This window comes from Dipodomys ordii, unplaced genomic scaffold, assembly GCF_000151885.1.
Source record: "Dipodomys ordii isolate 6190 unplaced genomic scaffold, Dord_2.0 Scaffold46, whole genome shotgun sequence".
In the NCBI taxonomy this organism is placed as follows: Eukaryota; Metazoa; Chordata; class Mammalia; order Rodentia; family Heteromyidae; genus Dipodomys; species Dipodomys ordii.
In genome coordinates this window covers 2,094,876-2,115,262 of record NW_012267262.1, presented here as the reverse complement: position 1 = coordinate 2,115,262, position 20,387 = coordinate 2,094,876, and the positions used below count along the sequence as shown (strand labels likewise).

Here is a 20,387-nt window from a genome sequence, read left to right as displayed (position 1 = left end):
AGTTTGGTTTATGTCATTGGACTGGTAATTTCCCAAGAGAAAATGATTTCCTTGGGCTGGCTTCACGAACCATGTAGTATTCTTCCAGAATCCCCCCTTTCCTCAGATTCTCCATGCAATGTTGTTTAATAAATTGTCTGCAAGTAAAAACATCACCACTTATCTATTTTCTTACTTCATTCATAACTAGGAAATCTTCTCTTTAGAGATTACAGAATGCACTCCACATAAACAATGCAATCTTTTTGTGTTATCCATAATAATTCCTTGATGAGAAAAATCTAGAAACTACTTCAAATGGTGGGAACGTACTTTTATCTATCATTTTCCCATCTGAAGAATTTGGAGGGATTGGGAAATTTCTACAGAGAAATACTTTCAGCCATAAGAAAAGAAAAGGGAGGGGAAGAGAGGAAAAAAGAAGGGAAGGGAAGAGAAGTGAATGGAAGGGAAGGGACGGCATGCCTTAAAATGTGAGAGATGTAAGTTGGTGTTCATGTAAGTCATCCTATCTGCTCCATGACAGAGTAAACAATACACATTAGATTCATATTACCCCGACAGTGAAGTTAAAGTAAATTAAACAATTTAAAAAACAAAAACCCTACTCATCTAGAGCCAGATACTGAACCCAGAAATATTTCATCTCACAGTGTAAAATCCTTCCTGCCACAAGAACTTAGAAATCTGAAGAGATTGTTTTGAAATACAACACTTTGTTTTTTAAAACATTGTCTCCTTAGGAAGACAAGTGTCCTCTTCAACTCTTCACAGTAACGAGGGAAGTTTTTTTCCCTTATATCTTGACTTTCAGTTTCCTATCTAATTACAACTGAATTGTAATTTGATCTATAATTTAGGAATAAAAATGAAAAAAAAACAGAAGATTTACCATTATGTCTTATAGAGTTTCATATACTGGCAGACAGTTCAATTAGATTTAATCTGTGTTAATTAAGCTTTCTATTTTAACAAAGCTCTATATTAACAAATTTGAATCTGGAAAAAAAATAAACACTAAATCAGCAGTGCCACTAAGAGAGTTTAACAAGACAAATTCATCTTTGTTGCTCTTCCAATGTGCTCAATTGGTACTGTAAAAGAAAATCCATCACATTTGACACATAGGTTAGAATTAATAACACAGCACCAATTCCATTACATAAAAGAGACTTTTTTTCAATTACTACCTCCAGGTATTTTTTCAATGGTCTTTATATGTAAGTTTTCTATTTCACTTTACCTACCCACTTAAGCTATCCCTGGGAACTGACTTGGCTCTGTTACCTAAGGCGTTTCCAGATATTTTGCCGAGAAGCTCACTTCTAGTTTAAAAGAATCACAATCACCCATAATCCACCTTGGGCTGCTAAGTGCCTACCAGGTGAGCAATGCCTGTCTTTGGCTAGAAGGAACTCCATCACTGAATGAATTTTTCTGCCATTATTTCAATAATGACCTTGCCTGAGAGTAGCTGGAAACCAAGCAGAAATTGTAAACAGTGATTCCCAAAACAGTCAAAGAAGTTTCTCTGGCTCCCAGCTTTGGAAAAATGTAGTTAGAGGAATACATGATGTGGCGTGCAGAATGGCTGTAGAGACTGTTCCAATGTGCAATATTGTTCCACCATTATGCATCATCAGTGAAAGTAACTTTGGACTGGAACCTCAACTGCACCAGAAGGCTCTGGTGAATAGGCATCATTTTCTTTTAACCACCCAATCAAGAGGAAAATGACTGTTGTCTCATCCAGTCCAGCTAATCATTTATGCCCTATCACCTCTTAAAACCAAATTTCTACCTCAACAATGTCATCATCACCATTAGCATCATCATCATCATCACCATTGTTTTACATCAACTTTCTATTAAGTATCGAGCCCTGTGTCAGTTGTATTACAACCGCCTCTAATCTTCTGGAAAGATATGTGGTGGTGTTTATTTCAGTCTGAAAATTCCAAAACCCTTTCCAACTATCACTAACCTCTATGGCTTCCCCAGTATGGTACATACAGGGTAACACTGTCCCTATGGGAAGGTCAATATATTCCCTGATAATTAGTGGAAATGAGCCATAATAATTCTAAGTAGCCCTAACCAGAGCTGGAGAAGGAAACAAAAACAAACTTTTGTTCATTTAATATGCATTATTAAGTGAATGCTTCAATGTGATACAAACCGTTGCTATTTTCATGTGTTTGTGTAGAGACTACACAGGAAACATCACAACCAGTCAAAACAAATACTATCTAGTTGTTCCAAAGTCCATATTCTCTCTTCCCTGGCACAATGCTAGCCCTAATTTTCCAGTACTAGTCAATGCCATATGGTGCCCATGATTTAGGACATTTCTAGACCTTGCCCTTGCAGCCTCTATGTCAAAACTGTAATTACAGCAGAAGTGATTAATTTGCCTTTCTCAAAATGCAGGTAGTAAATAAATTAATTAGTAAACAAATACAAGTGAAATAACAACTGAAAGGCACATGTGATGTTGTGTTTGTATATGTTACTTATCCACACACACAAAACCTCCCTACTGGTTTAAAATGTGTCCCTACAAATTAAAAATATTCAGCCTGCAAAAGAGGATCAGAAAAACTTCAGTAAATAAAAAAATCTAAAGATATAAATCTTATCCTTGATTAACAATAAAACTAGAAATTGTCCATTCAGTAATCTTTTTTCTTTTTCTTTTTCTTTTTTTTTTTTTTTTTGGTCCGGTTGTGGGGACTGAACTCTGGGCCTGTGCACTGTCCCTCAGCTCTTCAGCTCAAGGCTAACGCTCTACCACTTGAGCCACAGCGCCACTTCTGGGTTTTTTTCTTTTTGCTTATGTGGTGCTGAGAAATTGAACCCAGGGCCTCATGCTTGCAAGGCAAGCACTCTACCACTGAGCCACCTTCCCTCAGTAATCTTTTTAATTTAATCATTATGCAACTTTTAATTCCTCTGGCTAGTGTCAAAGAAGAAGTAAAACTGAAACTAAGAACTACCAAAAGAAACTGAAAATGGAAATACTATGTAGCTATAACAATGGCTGTAATCAAATGAGAGTTATAAGGCAATATAAAATCAGTGGTTCCACTTGAACAATAAATGGAGAACAGTGAAAACAAATGAACTAAAAACATTTTTAAGAAACTGGTAATAATGCCAACAAAAAAATCCAAAACAAAGTAAGATGAAGAAATCAATGATCCTGAAATGAAAAATAGTAGACTGGTCAATGAAACTAAGAGCTGTTTCATTAAAAAGATCAATAGATTACACAATCTCATGAGGACTTAGAAGAAAATATACATTTATTTCACATTAGAAATGAAAGAGAACTAACCTCAAATATAAAATTTTTATTGAGAATGTAATGCTACTTGCCAAAAAATCCCCCACAAATCTTAGTAAAACTGTAGTTTTCTAAAATATATAAACCAATCTAAATAAGAGTCTCAAATTATACAGAAATTATGCTGTAAAAAATAGAAAATATTCAATAACAAAAATTTGCTCAGTATCTACAAAAACATATTAGCAACCCAAATGATGGCTGTATTTTTCAGAATGAATATTTTCTGTACTAAGTATTTTCTATAGTTTCCCAATTACATTTAAATATCATTTTAAAATTGAATTATTTTCAGGCTAATTCTATTAAGAACATTTACAGGAGAAGTATGGACTATAATTTTAACCCAGTCCAAAGCATACAGCAATTTCCAAATACAGACCATATATTTCAGGCTTACACCTAAAGTTCTACTCAATGAGGGAAAGTTAAAATCTTTTCCTCCAAGATTCAGAACAAGACAAGAATCCCCACTTACCTTATTCTATTCAATATAGTGAGTCATTAGGAATGAGAGAAGAAAAACAAGAGAGAGAGAGAGAGAAATTTGAAAGGAAAAAGTTAACTTATCCCTGATTGCAGAAGACATGATTTAAAACAAACTGTTAGAATTAGTTCATTAAAGTTTCAGGATACCTCAGCAACTACAAAAATTAATAGTGTAGGTAAGCAGTCACAGCAAACTAACCAAAGAAATCAAGGAAACAATTACATTTATGATAATTACCAAAGAACAAATTCTTAGTACTAAATTTAAACAATAAAGTGAAAAATATCTACTCTGAAAACCATAATACATTGATAAAAAGAAATTGATACAATGGGGAAATATCTCATACTCAATACTATTAAAATGTCCGTAATGGTACTGGTAGGAAAGCAGATGCACATACAAATAGAATAGAAATGAGAACTCAGAAATAAATCCATGTATTCACAGGCAACTGATATCTACCAGCAATACCAGGAATACACAATGAAGAAAGGACAATGTTTTCAATAAGTGAGGTTGAGAAAAGTGGATATTCACATGTAGAAAAATTAAATTAGACCCTTATCTCACACCATAGGTGAAAATCAACTCAAAATGGGCTAAAGACAAATGTTAGGACTGAAACTATGGAAATCCTGGGGGATATGAGGGCAAAGGCCATGTAGCATTGGTCTGGGCAGTGCCTCTTTTTTAAATGATCTCAACAGCACAGGAAACAGACACAAAAATAGGCAGTTGGTGCCACAAGTAACTAAAATCCTCTGCATAGCAAATCAAACCGTCAAAAGTGATGAGGCTGCACCCTAATGAAAATGTTTCCAAATTATTAACCTAATAAGAGGTTAATATTCAAAAATATATAGATATCAAAGCAAGAAAATAAATAACCCCATAAAAATCAAGCAACTTATCTAAGAGATATTTTCCAAAAGGAGTTACACAAATGGACAAAAAGGCCAATAGGTGAATGTTTTAAATGTTTAATAAATAGTGATATTATTAATCAACAGGGCAATACAAATTAAACCACATTGAGATTATACATCTTATCTGTTTCATGGCTATTGCCAAAAAGATAAAGATTAGTGTTGGCAGGAATGTGACCCTCACATAGTATTGATAGGAATTAGAATCAATGAATCCATTATGAACAAAGTATGAAAGTTCTTCAAAGAAGTAAATATGTAACTACCATATGATCTTGCAATCCCAAAGGAAGGAAAATGCACTCCTATGTCTTACTCAATATTATTCAAAGATACAAATCAGACTATTGATCATGAATGAATGAACAGTGATACACACACATATATAATGTATATACATATATATCGATATGTATTTATACTCACACACACACACACACACACACACACACACACACACACACACACACACACGGAATACTATTCAGCTATATTGATGAATGATATACTGTCATTTCAACAACCTAGGTGAATCTGAAAGAAATAATGCTGGTGAAATAAGCCAGGTGTGTGTGTGTGTGTGTGTGTGTGTGTGTGTGTGTGTGTGTGTGTGTGTGTGTATACATATAGATATATATGTATATACATTATATATGTGTGTGTATACACACACACATACACACACACACACACATCCTGAGTAGCTAGGATTATAGACATAAGCCACTGGCATTAGGTTCTTGATATATTTTTGTAAAGTTTTTGTAAAGCTTTGTAAAGTTTTAGCAAGGATTTATTGTAGTATTAGAGGGCTAAAACACAGAGAAATAAAGAAAAGAAAAGAGATATTTCCTTCTTCCTGTGTACAGAATCAAGACTTTTAGATATTATACTTATTAGATAAAAAGAACATAGTAAAAATCATGAGGCTTGCCTGCTGTCTTACTTCCTTCGTCCTTGCATCAAGACCTTTCATATATTTATTATTCATTAGTGCACTAATGAAATAACACAAACATTGCTAGTATAATTTTTGGAATTTCAGAGAAAAGATTTTCAAAATTTTCAAATTATAAACTCTACAAGTAACCAACCAAAGCAGGTTAAAAAATTAAAATTCAAGGTACATGGTATAAAATCAGCAAATATTTTCTTTAAACAATCCACATAAAAAATCAGCTAAATTTATTTCCAAAACTAGAACAAAAACATAAGAGACAACTACAAACCAGTGCCACTCATATGAGTATAGACTTTAACAATACAGTTTCATTACAAATCCAGTAATTCAGAAAGTATTTTACACAGTCATAGCCATGCAGTATTTATCCCAGAAATACAAGCTTGGTTTTACATTCAAAAATTAATTTGTGGACTGGGAATGTGGCTTAATGGTAGAGTGTTTGCCTAGCATGCATGAATCCCTGGGTTTGTTTCCTCAATACCACATAAACAGAAAAAGCTGGACGTGGTGACTCAAGTGGTACAGTGCTAGCCTTGAGCAAAAGAAGCTGAGTTGAAGCCCTAGGACTGAGAAAAAAATTAATTTGTTTAATATGACACATTAATAAATATAGAGTAAAACAACATGATTATCCTAGTAGATGGAGAAATAGTATGTGTGTGTGTGTGTGTATGTGTGTGTGTGTGTATACTAAAAAAAAAAAGGAGCTGAGTGCTGGTGGCTCACACTTGTAATCCTAGCTACTCAGGAGGCTGAGGATTGTGGTGCAAAGCCAGCCTGGGCAGAAAAGTCCATGAGACTCATCTCCAATAAACTACCAGAAAACTGCTGTGGCTCAAGTAGTGGAACACTAGCCTTGAGCTGAAGAGCTGAGGGACAGCACCCAGGCCCAGAGTTCAAGCCCTAGGACTGACAAAAAAAAAAAAAGTAATGCTCCTTTGCAATAAAACACTGAATAATTAGGAATAGAAGGGAACACATTCACCCTAACAAAGACTATCCACCAAAAAAAAAAACTCCTTCAACCACGTTGAGTCTCTGTGAGCCCACAGCTAGTACATATGCTTCCTGGTAAAAATTGAAAGCCTTCTCCTTATGATCAATAATGTTGCCTTTCACTATTTCTATTCAAGAGCCTACTTATTCAAGGTAATTAGGCAAGAAAATTAAATAAAGGCATCCAGGTAAGGAGGAAGACATGATCTCTATTTGAAAACAAGGTCATCTCATGAAAAACCCTAAGAAATCCAAAAGGGTGGAGGTGGTAGGCAAAGAATCTATTATAACAAGTAAATAAGCTTAGCCTAGATGCTAAAATGTAAAATCAATACGCAAAAATGCAATTGCTTTTCTATGCAATAGTTATGAGTAACCACAAAATAAAATTAAGACAATAATGCCATATACAATAGCATCAAAAATACCTAGGAATATATTTAAAGCCATGAAAATTAATATCATGAAAACTAAAAGCTGTTGTAATAAATTAATGAAGACCTAAATAAATAGAAGGATACTTCATATTTACAAATTGAAGTGGAGGTCTTTAGGGGAAACAGAAATTTTCTAAAGTTGATTGTGGTAATAAACATATAACTTTGTGAATAACCTAAAGCTATGGATCCATAGAACTAATAAAATCAAGAATTTTATAATACTTATCATATTCCTAATATGGCAAACATATTTAATTCATCCTGATTATAAGTTATAAAATCAGGTTCACACAAGAGAGAACCTCAAAAGGAACCAAGGTGGCTGACAAACTACCCATCAGATGCCTAAATTCTCTGCCACTGAATAAAGAAGAGTCCCAAATCCTTGGTCATCTTATTGTACACCTGGCCATATGACCATGCCAAGTGTCTGTAGGACATTTTTATTTATTAGATCCTGGTATCCTTGTAAAAGAACCTGGATGATGGAGGATTTTTCTTTTCTCAGAGGGCTTAGATCTGAGATTTGCTGTTCAAAGCAAGCAGAAAAGTCCATGAGACTCTTTATCTCCAACTAACTAGCAAAAGCTGGAAGTGGAGCTATGGCTCAGATGATAGAACCCTAGCCTTGAATAAAAATAAAAAAGGTGAGAGGCAAGGCCTATTACCTAGCACAAAAGAAGGGGGGCAAAGGGTGACTCAATTGGTAAATCATCTGCTAGCAGCTTCATCAGAAATACCGTCGACATACCAGCATAGATAAAACTGTTAGCAAAAGTTTTAAATTGCTTTTTAGGCTACCTAATAATCATTACTTTGAACTCCATTGGTAGGTTGATCTTTCTCAAACTTAAAATCCATTCCTTGAAGAATAGAAAGGGTAACATTGATCAAGATGCATCGTACTCATAAATATACATGTTGAATTGAAACACCTTTGTACAACTATTTAAAGATAATAAAAATTAAGGAAAAGATCATTACCAAGAGGATCCTTCATACACTGTTGGTTTAGAATATAAATTAGTAAAATCACTGTAAAACTATGCATAGATATGCCTCAAAAAAGAACACCACTCTTGGGTAGACATCCAGAGGAACAGAAACTAGTATTATACTAGAGATAGACACTGCCACACATGGGTGTTTATTGAAGCACTAGTCACAATGGCCAAGCTTTGAAATCAGCCTAGCTGCCCAACACCAGATAAATGGGTAAAGACAATGTGGTATAAACACACTATGGAATATTACTTAATCCCAAGGAAGAATGAAATGATGAGTGGAAATGGAGAAATTATCTTAAATGAAAGCCATACTGTGATTAAAAAAAACAAATGTGATATGTTTTCTCTCAGATTTCTTTTCATGGAAAGCATAAAAATAAAAGGGAGACCACTTGGTGGGGAGTAACTAGTGAGCTAAAAGAAGTTGAGGGGTGAAAAGACAATTGAGCTATATGTCATGTATGAAAAGGTCATAATGCAACCCTATTTTAAAAATTGTAAGCAAGATAGGAAAGAGATGGGAGATGAGGGATCATTGAGATTGATAGAAGGGTAAACATGATCAAAGTGTATTAAATGCATGTATGGAAATATCACAATGAAACTCTTCAAACTGCAAAAATAATATGTGCATAAAATAAATAAGAAAATGAATCCATTACGTATGGGGACTTGAGTACAAATTTTTCAACGTGGCACTGAGCGTTTGCAATCATACTGGCTTCTATTTACCTCCATAACCTCACCCCTCACTGCCCAACTCAAACTCTAATGCTTTGCGGACGACACACTCGTATTTCCCAACCACTTACACATAGACATGATCCTTAAAATCCCAGCATCCTGTTTCTGCAATGTCGTCCCATCTCTCACACCCCCTCCACCATTCAAATCAATCTGATTTCCTTCTACAGCCATCATTCTTTTGAGGCCTCTCTTGGATGATAGATCCCTAAATAGAAGTGACTCTGCCTATCTTTATTTCCTAAAAATAACTCCCAGTATTACATCTACAATGCATTATGGTATTTATTCATTTATGGTATTTATTCATTCATATCACCTTCTAGCTAGGTGATTCTTGGAGGAAAAATTCCGAAATATTCACTTTAATATAAGCAGTTTCCACTGAAAGGTGGTTAAATAAAACTAATTAACTTGCTTAATCACCTAAATGTGGTAGATAGAGTAAGTTTTATAGGAACAAAGCCAACCCAAGGACAGGTGAAAATACACTCATGAATTGGCCTTGGGGAACAAACATAATGCCATCTTCTGCAAAGTAAATTCTCTCTCTCTCTCTCTCTCTCTCTCTCTCTCTCTCTCTCTCTGCTTCTTCCCCCCTCCCTCCCCCTCTGAAATTTGTACTCAACCACATGTTTACTAGGAAGGGGCTTGTTCTACACTTGAGCCATGTTCCAGCTTTTGGGTTTTTTTTTTTTGCTTTAGCTATTTTTCAGATAGATTCTCATGTTTTTGCCCAGGGCTAGCCTCAGACAACAATCCTCCTAAACCTTCTTCCATAAATGGATTCAGAAATGTAATGGATTGCTTTTAAGATGTAGTCTCACTAACCTTTTGGCCTACACTGGCTTCAAACAATTCTTCCAATCTGAGCCACTAGAGTAGCTGGGTTGCAGGCATATACCACTATATTTGTCCACCCCTCCAAAAAAATGTAATTTCTTAATACAATGTAAATTCATTCATATATTTATGAACATTCCAGCTAGCTAAAAGCTTCCATTGAGCTTCTACCTCTAAACCCAGGGCATGTTACACAGTCTAAGAAGATTTTCAAAAATAGAAAGTCCTCTCTTACCTGTGTTCCAATTCTCGAATGGACAGTATCACTCCTGATGTCGATGGCTTCTGCTGTACAGTGGCCAAAAACGTGAAGTCACTCTTATTCCGGAACAACTGAATTAATTTCTCACTCACATGAGGGGCAGCATGGACTTCTCTGTCTATATCTAAGAATAAAAAAAGGAGGTCAATGGAAATACATAGGAGGAGAGATCAAGAGAAGGAGAAAGAGAGTTAAGAAATACAGGAGGAGAAAGAAAGGGAACAGGAGAAGAGAGGGAGAAAGGACCACTGTTATAAATGCATGCTCAAGGATCCAGATTGCATTTTTTTTCATTTTCCCCTCTTATCATGAACTTTGATTTTCAGGTGCCATACAGTCCATACAGTCACAGTCCTTCAGTTAAATAAAACCAGAAATGCTATCTCTGTTACATTGTCTCCTTGTCATTTTGACAGGTTCATAATTGGTCAGTGATTTTCTGACATGAATTGGAATGGGACACTGAGCAATTTAACCTGCTACAAGCCATTTAAGCTGCTGTGAATAAGATGAGATAAACAGAGTCCTAAAATTCAGAAAATCTTGGTCCTAACAGAACTCATATCCACTCAACAATCATCAATTTTAATTTCCCATGGACTCAATTTTCGTCTCCGCACTGTGCACCTAAAAAGTCTATCTTTGCTTTGTACCTGGTGGAGATTACTAGCACTCATAAGGCCAGACAACTCTGCCTTTGCTTAAAGAATAAATATAAGACATACTCATGATCTGTAAGCGTGCCTGGAATTTCTCTGTAAACATACAATGGATTACTTTCCTCATGAAATATTTATTAAAGTTGAAGCCAATTCAGCAGGTCCAGAAGTATGTGAGTCTAGCTAGAGCTGCTCCTGGTTAGAAGTTGCTCTCTCTAAAATCAGCATGATAAGAGACATTCATCACTTGCCCTTCTTCATGGTCAGCAGAGTGATATAGCAGTATTTCACACTGCATTTACTGGCATCATAAAAGAGAATCAAGAGGACAAAGTTAGAGAAGGCTATTCAAAGGATGCTGAATGACCATCAGAGGTGTATGGCAGCATCCTCTTGCTTGCTGACCATGCCTTCTGACTGCCTTAAAACTACTTGATTATTCCTCTAGGTCTAAGTGGAGAGTCTGTGGAAAACATAGGCTGTCGAAGGCTGCATTGCTCAAGCAACATTGCACACTTCATATGACAACTTTAAAGAATCTCGGCTTAAACTGATGTTTGGAAAAGATGCTTGAATTCTTGGGGTCAGCCTCTTCTGCGAAAAGCAGCAATGAGCTTTATGATGTCTCAGAGCTCCTAGCTTAGCCCATTGTTCTATGAATGCTGCTTCACCTATGTAACACAGACAAGGAAAAAAAAAAAAAAACAGCAAGTCTTTTCCAGCTGAGAAAGTCAGAGATATGGATGGCAGAAGCCAAGCAAACCTATACACAAAGTCACCTAGCCAAGCAGAGCCTTCTTTTAGAACACAACCTACTTTCACATACTTGCTTTTCGGTCCAAAGAGAGGCCTGGGCTGCATTACTGCTAAGAGTCAGCATTGTAAAAGAATGCAGTCATTATAAAGAATGTATATATATGAAGATGAAACTAGGTCAGTTGAGGGAATGGGTGGGGATTGGAGAGATAGGAGAGAATGATGAAAGGGAGTAACATTCGCCAAAATTCACTGTACTCACAAGCTGACATATTGAATTGAACCTCTTGTACAGGCTCTTAAAGATAATCTTTAAAAAATAGCAGCTACTCAGGAGGCAGAGGCTGCATAGCCTCAGGCAAAAGTTTGGGAGATCTTATTTCCCAAAACAAATACAAACGAAAGGGTTGTGTGACATAAGTGGTAGGAGTGTTTCATTCCATCCTTAGAAAGGAGTAAGAGAAGAAGGAAGGAGGAGAAGAGGAGGAGGAGGAGGAGGAGGAGGAAATGATGCCTCCATGAGCTGCCTGTAATCCCAGCACTAGAGAAGCTGAAATAGAAGCATCATGACTTCCAAGCCAGTCTGGAATATACAGGAAGAACTTGATTCAGAAATTTAAAAATAATTTTTAAAAAAATAAAACCCTTAGATATGTATTTTAATGTTTTTTTCTTTCATGCATGTGTTTCTAACGCATTTATAAGATTATCTCTTTGTTGCTTTGTATGTCCCTCCCCCACAGTATAACCCCTGCTTTCACTATATTTGATGTCAGTATAACTTGTGGAGGAGATGGGGAAAAACAAGTCATTTAAGGATACAGGTGGACCTGTTGCAACAATGAGAAGTACAAGTTGTCATGTCGAAAAAGCTTTACAACGTTGGTGGGGGGGAAGGGAGGGAAAGGGGGGATGGGGGGGAGGCTGGGAAGGGATGTGAAGGGTAAACAAAGGAGGAGGCTGCAATGCTTGATAAGAAATGTATGCATTATCCTGACCATGTAATTGTAACCCCTCTGTACAGTATGTTCACAAAATAAAATAAAATAAAATGAAAAAAAAATAAACAGTCCTTCCTTCTCTTCTCTTTCCCAGCTCCCTTCTCTTTTCTAGCTCTCTCTCTGCTCTTTTCTAGCTCTTTTTCAGCTCTTTCCTTCTCTTCTCTTTCCTAGCTTGCTCTTTCCCACCTCTTTCCCAGATGCTCTCTTTTCTAGCTCTTTTCTCTCTTTTCTAGCTCTTTTCTCTCTCTTTCCCAGCTCTCTCTCTTTCCCCACTCTCCCAGCTCTCTTTCCCAGGCCTTTCCCCACTGCGTGGAGGACCAAGATGGCCTGGTGCCAGCTGGAACGATGAATAAACCTACCACTTACCTGAATACCACGTGCGTGGTGCTGTTCTTAACTCAGCTACCTCTTTTTAAAAACCAAATAGGCCGGGTACTGGTGGCTCACACCTGTAATCCTAGCTACTCAGGAAGCTGAGATCTGAGGATCTCATGGTTCAAAGCCAGCTTCAGGCAGCAAAGTCCACGAAACTCTTATCTCCAATAAACTACTTTAAAAAATCTGGAAATGTTGCTGTGGCTCAAGTGGTAGAGCACTAGTATTAAGCATAGAGAGGCTCAAGGACTGTGCCCAGACCCTGAGTTCAAGCCCCAGGACCAGCAAAATTAGAAAAAAAATAAAACATAATACTGTGCTTTCTACAAAATTATACCTCAAGACTTTCTAGAATGATATTCCAAATTTATTGACTGCATTAACAAATTATTTTTTCAAACTAGGAAATATCAACAAATTTTATTAACTGATTTTTTCACTTTTTTTAAATTTTATTTGTGGACATACTGTACAGAGGGGTTACAATTACATGGGCAGGATAATGCATACATTTTTTACCAAGCATTGCAGCCTCCTCCTTTGTTTATCCTTATTAACTAATTTTTTATTTGATTACTGTTGCTCAAAGAAAAAAAACTCTTAATAAAATTCACCTAGAATTTAGTGTCAGAAAAAAATATTCCTTTAATTTATCTGCCTACTTTTTCCGTTCTTTACTCATCAATTAGGACTCCACTTACTAGTAGTAGCTGCCTGGAGCAACTCCTTAACAGACTCTAAGGCTTAGGCCCACAGCTAGAGGGCCAGGATCAATCAGTAATGCCTACAACAGGGAAAGGGTGTGAATATTATATTAAGTGTGGGAGTCCTCATCTTTCACTTAATTCTCATGGTGAAATATCCAACCCTTTGGTCAATGACCTTCAAATTTAAATCTGCAACCCTAAACTCTCCCTTAAGCAACATATTCACATATTCAATTTCCTGGTTAAGATCTCAATGTGAATATCTAATAAACATTTCAAACCCTGTTCCCATAGAGAGCTCCTGTTCTCTCTCCAACCTGCATCTTCCCTCCTCCAGTCCTAGTCAATAAATGATAACATGCAGATCCTGAAGAAAAACAAGTCGAAATCGCCCTTGATTCTTCCCACATTGCAATCCAAGGCTACCTCACGAGGTTCCTTCATCTGGAATCTGTCTGCTGCTGCCTCACTTTCATTCTTCCAACTCTTCATTCTCTCAGTCACTGTCATCATCCTTGACACACTTGTAATCGTGTCCTGATTGGCTCCTTGCCTCTGTATGGCCTTCTTTTTCTTGGTTTCCCACAGCAGCAAAAATGCCTTTATTAAAGTACATGTCTGAATCACCTCAGCCTCCTGCTCAAAATTCTCCAATGGGTTTTCCACTGCACTCAGAGTCAAACACAGACTCATGAACACGACCTGCAAACATCACAGATTCTGACCTGCCCCTGACTCTGATCTCACACCCTCCACTCTGCTGACAAAGCCCAGCCCTGTCTCCCGGAGATCTCCCAACTCCTCTGCCCACTTCCAACTCCTCCAGCTCTTGCGGCCAGTGCCACCTCCTAACCACTCACTCCAAAGCAGGTTCTCCAGGGTTGTCTAACATGCTGCTCTAGTTATTTTCTCCATGTAACTCATCCTAATACATGGATTGTGATCAATCACATTTCCTGACATTTTGTTCCATATTTCTTGTTTAGTGTCATTTTCTGTCCCCACTAGAATCCAAGCTCCACGAAGGCAGGTGTTCTTATTAAATCACTTGGGGATCCACTGTTTTTAGCGTATTCATTTTAGGTATTCATTAATGTCTTTTCCATTTACTTGTCTCATTTATATTATTACTTTAAATGACCATATATGTGACAGTCAAAAAAATAATATGGTTCCTTTTAGAAAATCAGGAGATAAACAAGTCCTTCTCAAATGCCAACAGCCATCATTTAAAGGAAATATTTTAGCTGGGCATTGATGGCTCTTGTATATAATCCTGATTAGTTAGGAGGCTGAGATCTAAGGATCAAAGTTCAAAGCCAGACTGGACAGGAAAGTCCATGAAACTCTTATCTCCAATTAACCACCAGAAAGCTGGAAGTGACACTGTGACCCAACTGGTAGAGCACTAGCCTTGAGCTGAAGAGTTCAGGGACAGCACCCAGGCCTAGAATTCAAGCCTCACGACCGACAAAAAAAAAAAATTCAAAGCCAGCCCAGACAGGAAATTTTGTGAAACTCTTATCTACAATTAACAAGAAAAAAATTCAGAAATGGAGCTGTGGCTCAAGTGGTAAAGCACTACTCTTGAGTAAAAAGCTGACCAGGCTCAGGCCCTAAGTTCATGTCCCAGTACCAGCACAAAAAAGAAAATTGGCACTCATTCTTTTCTCCCTCCCAACAATGGGAGCCAGGCTTCTCTTCACAAAACCATTCTTCATAGAGGAACATTCTTTTGTTGGATTTTCTGGTTTCTCTTTATAAACAATTGGCACGCTGAAGTAAAGAAACCCCATTAACACTCACTAGAATGATATGAAAGGAACATTTATTTTGATACATGGTGCTTTGTTGCATTCTCATTTTTAGAAAAGCCTGTTCAAGTAAACATTTATTATAACTTGGCCAATAAAAGAAGACACTTCTTAAAATACAGATTCAAGAATATTGGACTATTCTTTAGGAAAGGGAGAGAACTCTGAGCTGGTGGCCTTGGATAAGGTACTTTACCTTTTTGTACTCCATACCCAACACAGAAAACTGACAAGACTGAAATCCATGGTCTCCAAGTTCTTTCCTGCCATTCACTTTCTCCTAGAACTAGCTGCCTAGTGAAGGAGAATTGTAAACACCCATAAACTACACAGATTCCACAGTTTTTCTCCTTTGCTCATTTTCCCAATTAACATCAAATATAAAACTTTGAATTACTGAAAATGGTGGCATGCCACCTACTTTGGAGAAGCCTGTCTTACTTCCCCATGGAGTTAAAAAAATTAATAAATTGAAATAAAGTAATAAACCCTACAGTGAATGTTGTACTTCTGTAGTCACCAGGATGGTGTGTGTGTGTGTGTGTGTGTGTGTGTGTGTGTGTGTGTGTGTGTGTGTTGGCTGAATGACTTGAGAATATTTAATCTACTCAAAGCAACAAGAAAAACAAGTAGGGTGGATACAGCATGTAAGAAGTGTTAAATGTAGATATCAAGTTAGAAATCTGTGAAATGTGTTAAATATAGACCAAACAAACAAAACCTAAGTGTGCTGGATATAGATTCAAAGGGTTTGATAAGAGTGTAGCTTCCAAATAGAAGGGAGTGCAAAACAAAAAACAAGTCATATGTACAAACCATGCCATCTTCAGAACAGCAGCTATGTCATCATTAAAGATGCCCTTCACAGACATGCATTCCACTCCTGTGCGTGGTCTCACGTGCACTCTCTCCAAGAAAATCCATTGCTGTTCACCAGTCTAACTGGTGAGCCACAGCTGCAGGCAAGATGCTTGCTCCAAAGCACTACCCTTCTTCCTGATTCTAGCCTAAACTCAGTCCTCATGACCCTAATCATCATCAAGGATGCTGATGCAGCAGAGAGAAAGAGAAAAACTGAATACATAGAGTATGTCTCAATAGAAATAGCTCAGGGTGTCTTTCCACCCTGCTTGAACCCTACCCTACATGTAATGACCTTCTGGATACTGCAAATTCATTAATTAAACCATGTGATGTAAGCATCTGAATTTGGTCTGTCTTCTGACTTCTGGGATGCACTTACAGGTGATATTGCTCTGTGCCTCAACCAACCAAAAATGAACATTTTTCCTGTCTGTTTTTAAAGAGGAAAAAAAAAAAAGAATGCTGTTCCAAATACCCAAGAGATTTGGCATGATCTAGTTAAGAACTGCTAACTCAGCAGCAAGGGTTAAGTGCTTTACTTTTCCGTGGATGACAATAGCATTAGTCATTTTTAAAGAAAGACTTAAAATGCTAATGTGAGATTAAACATGAGCCAAGAAAAGGGGTGTTGGGTGAAGGAAGGAGACTAAGGAGTGAGAGTAGGAAGGAGATTAAATGATATTCACACAGTTCTCTCTGCAGAAAGTAGAAGACGTTGTTTCCTTCTTCTCAGATGCAGGGTGAAGATGGCAGTGAATTTCACTGCCAACAAATATGTGACTATGTGTCCTCTGTGCCAGACACTGTGATGGGCACTGGAAAATGAAAGTCAAGTTCCCGTTTTTACCCTGAATGACAGATGCATACACAAGACAGGTTCCTGGTAATAATGATTACACAACAGGGCTGGACACAAAGGACAAGGGAGGTCTCTGTGGGTTAGGAATGATACCATAGACCCTGGCTCTAAAAATAAATAAGCTATTACTGGGCCAGAGTAAAAGGAAGGAGAGGGTATTCATTGATGGATCACTGTGTGGATCTGAAAGCCCACGTCTTACATTATCTGCCATTTTTCTTTCTCTGCAAGCATATCTCTCCCTAATAGTTGAACAGGGAAAGTATCTACTCACCCTCCAATATGGGAAGGAATTCTCAGGCATGTGACCAGACAGGGGGCACAAGATTACTACAAAGCAGAATAACAGGCTATATCCCCACTAGTATACCAGCTAAGGATCAGTGAATCCAGGTAACAAAATCAGCAGCAGCCAGAAACATGACAAAATAAACACACAGGATGGCCCATCATAACCCTGACTGACAGAGAATGAAAGGCAATGCTTAAGTATTTACATAGAGCTAAGGCATGTGCTTCTAGCCTGGGTCCCACTTAAGCTAATAAATGACAAGATGGGTCCCCAAAGGAAAAGCAGTCTTTGTTCATTTGAGATGGTTGCTGGCTTTTTATTTCTGAGTAAGGAGGCAATTCCCCGATTCAAACTACCAACCACCCACATAGTAATTCCTTCCGTGGGGAAGGAGGGAGTAAATCTCTTCTCCCACTGTGAGGTCTTGTGACTTGTCTTTGAGAATTATCAGCCATTATTGATCCAAACATCTTTCAAACAAGGAGAAATCACAAGCAGAAAGTTCTGGGAATACCTGGAGAATTCCAGTTCACGTGTAAGGGGTTTTCATCTCCACGAAGAAGCATGCAATGACATTCTACTAAACCTCCTTGAGAACCTCAGGCTAAAGTGAGAAAGAACAAAAGTGTTTGATTTATCAGAGTACCATGTGCAGGGGTAATGCTCTGCACATATCATTGCACTTATGATCACCTTAGGAGGTGCAGATTATTATTATTATTGATAAACAAGGGAAGACTTACAGAAATTAAACACTATTCTAATGGATAACGGACTAAGAAGACAAGGTAGAAAGATTCCAACCCAGAAGGTTGGTTCCACAGGTCCCACTCTTTTTTTAATGTTTTTTAAACCTTATTTAATTAAAACCATCTTTTTGTAAAAAAAATGTTCATTATCTTTCAGTACTTGTACAAAGGATTTGCCACTTAACAAAGCAGTTTATGAATATAATAGATCTTCATCAATGTCAGCCCTTTCAACTGTACTGTCTGCTAATGGCCAAGATATGTGATCCCAGTACTTGATATGTATAAATAAAAGATAAATTATATATATACATATATGTAAAATCAATACCTGCTGTCCCTTTATGTTCACTCAGGAAACATTTATTGCATACCTGAATGGACCATCTATTTCTATATTCCTTATAAGGTATTTCTGAGATAAGTCCTCATAAGGGATATAGGAATGGATATAGATAAAGACATAGATATAGATATATGTAGATTGATATATGAGTATATGCCTCCTAAGGGAGACAGACAGACACATACATACATACATACATACATACATACATACACACATACACACATACATACATATATACTTCATAAGACTTATATTTTACAGGTGAAAGAAACTGAGACACAAAGAAGTTTCATGTCAGCCAAGGGTCATAAGGCAAATGAATACAGGGAAAGTTGATTCTTGTCCATCAGAAGCAAAAATCTTATGGCTTTTACCTAGTACCCTGCTTATTTTTAATTCTCCTCTCCCCTCACCCCTCTTCCTCCTTCTCATCATCATTACTACTACTACTATACTACTACTGCTTCTACTACTACCACTACTACTATCCTTGTCTTTGTTCTCCACCTTCTTCTTTATCTCCACCCTCTCTCTCTCCCTTTCCTTCTCCATCACTCTCTCCTACTCCCTCCTTCCCTGCCCTCCAGTCCACCATCATGACCACCATTTATTTCCCTTCTTCCTAGATCCACATCACTACATCCTTATCAGCAGTAACCTCCCACTTCTCTCCCACTTGAGTACCAGCTCAATAGTTACTCAGGCATCTTTCTCTGACCACTTCAGGCTAGCTAGAGTCCCTTGTATTCTTTTCTTCATTGTACTTACCACAATCATCTGTTTTGTGTGCATGTTTTTATGTGTGGTTATTTTATTGATGGATAGTTTGTTCAGTGCACTGTAAATCCCATGAGGAATTATTTACCACTGTGTACTTCCCACCTAGTAAGTACAGTGCCTAGCACAAGGAAAAGCCTCAACCATTGACCATCTTGCATCAGAAAAGCGTAGCTGGACTCCAGACTCTGGAACATGACATAGGAAAAGAGATTTCACAGAGAGGTAAAGCCAACTTGTTAGAATATAGTATATTAAAATAATGAGCTGTCTAAGGAATAATAAAGTCAGCTAAGCATACCCAATCTTCCATTAGGAAACTAAGCCGAAGGAATCCTGTGACACATGGTATTAATCAATTCTTTTTTTGTAATTACTGTGTGACTCAGTCAAAAGATATTCCAGTGCCTCCATAATTTTACTAATTGGATAGATACCAGGCTCCAGCACTGTAAGGCAGCGGAGCCCTTCTTTATAAACATTTGATGAAACCGCTAAGAAAAATTCAACATACCTCTTCAGTTACTAAGAAATTAACAAAGCTGCAACCACTCCTTCTTGGGTTATACCTCTACTGTCACTGCAACTCATCAGCAATCAAATCCCCCTTTTCTCTCCTTCCCCTTATCCCTCTACCTTCATCTTCCCCATTCCTCTACTCCATCTCAGTTGTAAGAGAATAAAGAAAGTGGTGAAGTATGAATACCAGTCCTATTTGAATGACAAGACAAAGTAACAAAAAGGAAAAGATTTATCAAAGGCTTTTATAATATAATTAAGAATGTAGTGAATAGGGAAAAAAGCTATCCAACAGTAAGGAAAGATAAAGATAACTGGGACATAACTACCATATCAAACTACATATAATAATATAATGATACCAAAGTCATAAAAATAAACATAGGAAGTGCCTAAGCGATGCTGTCAAACAACTACACAATTATAAGTCCAGCATTATATCAAATATACATGGAATTAATTTTGTGATTTGTGTAGCCTTCAATCAAAATGTTAGTGATTGGGAGCTAACATGGTGAATTTTTTTCTTCTCTCCAGACATCTGAATTTTCCAATCTCCTCTGAGAATTATTCTAAGGAAAACAAATATTCTTTTAAAATATAAAAGTACACAAAAAGAAAAACAGAAGCATCCGTTGCCTTGCT

The 20,387-nt window shown here is 37.1% G+C and overlaps 1 protein-coding gene across 2 annotated transcripts in view; it reads right to left on the bottom strand.

Annotated features, from left to right (window-relative positions):
• Positions 1 to 20,387, bottom strand: part of Nell1 (neural EGFL like 1) — an 822,774-nt gene that overhangs the window by 737,561 nt on the left and 64,826 nt on the right. For both annotated transcript variants that reach the window (XM_013019667.1, XM_013019668.1), the window contains exon 2: positions 9,995 to 10,145. In XM_013019667.1, coding sequence (XP_012875121.1) covers positions 9,995 to 10,145 — 151 coding nt within the window. The remainder of the gene's footprint in view (positions 1 to 9,994; positions 10,146 to 20,387) is intronic.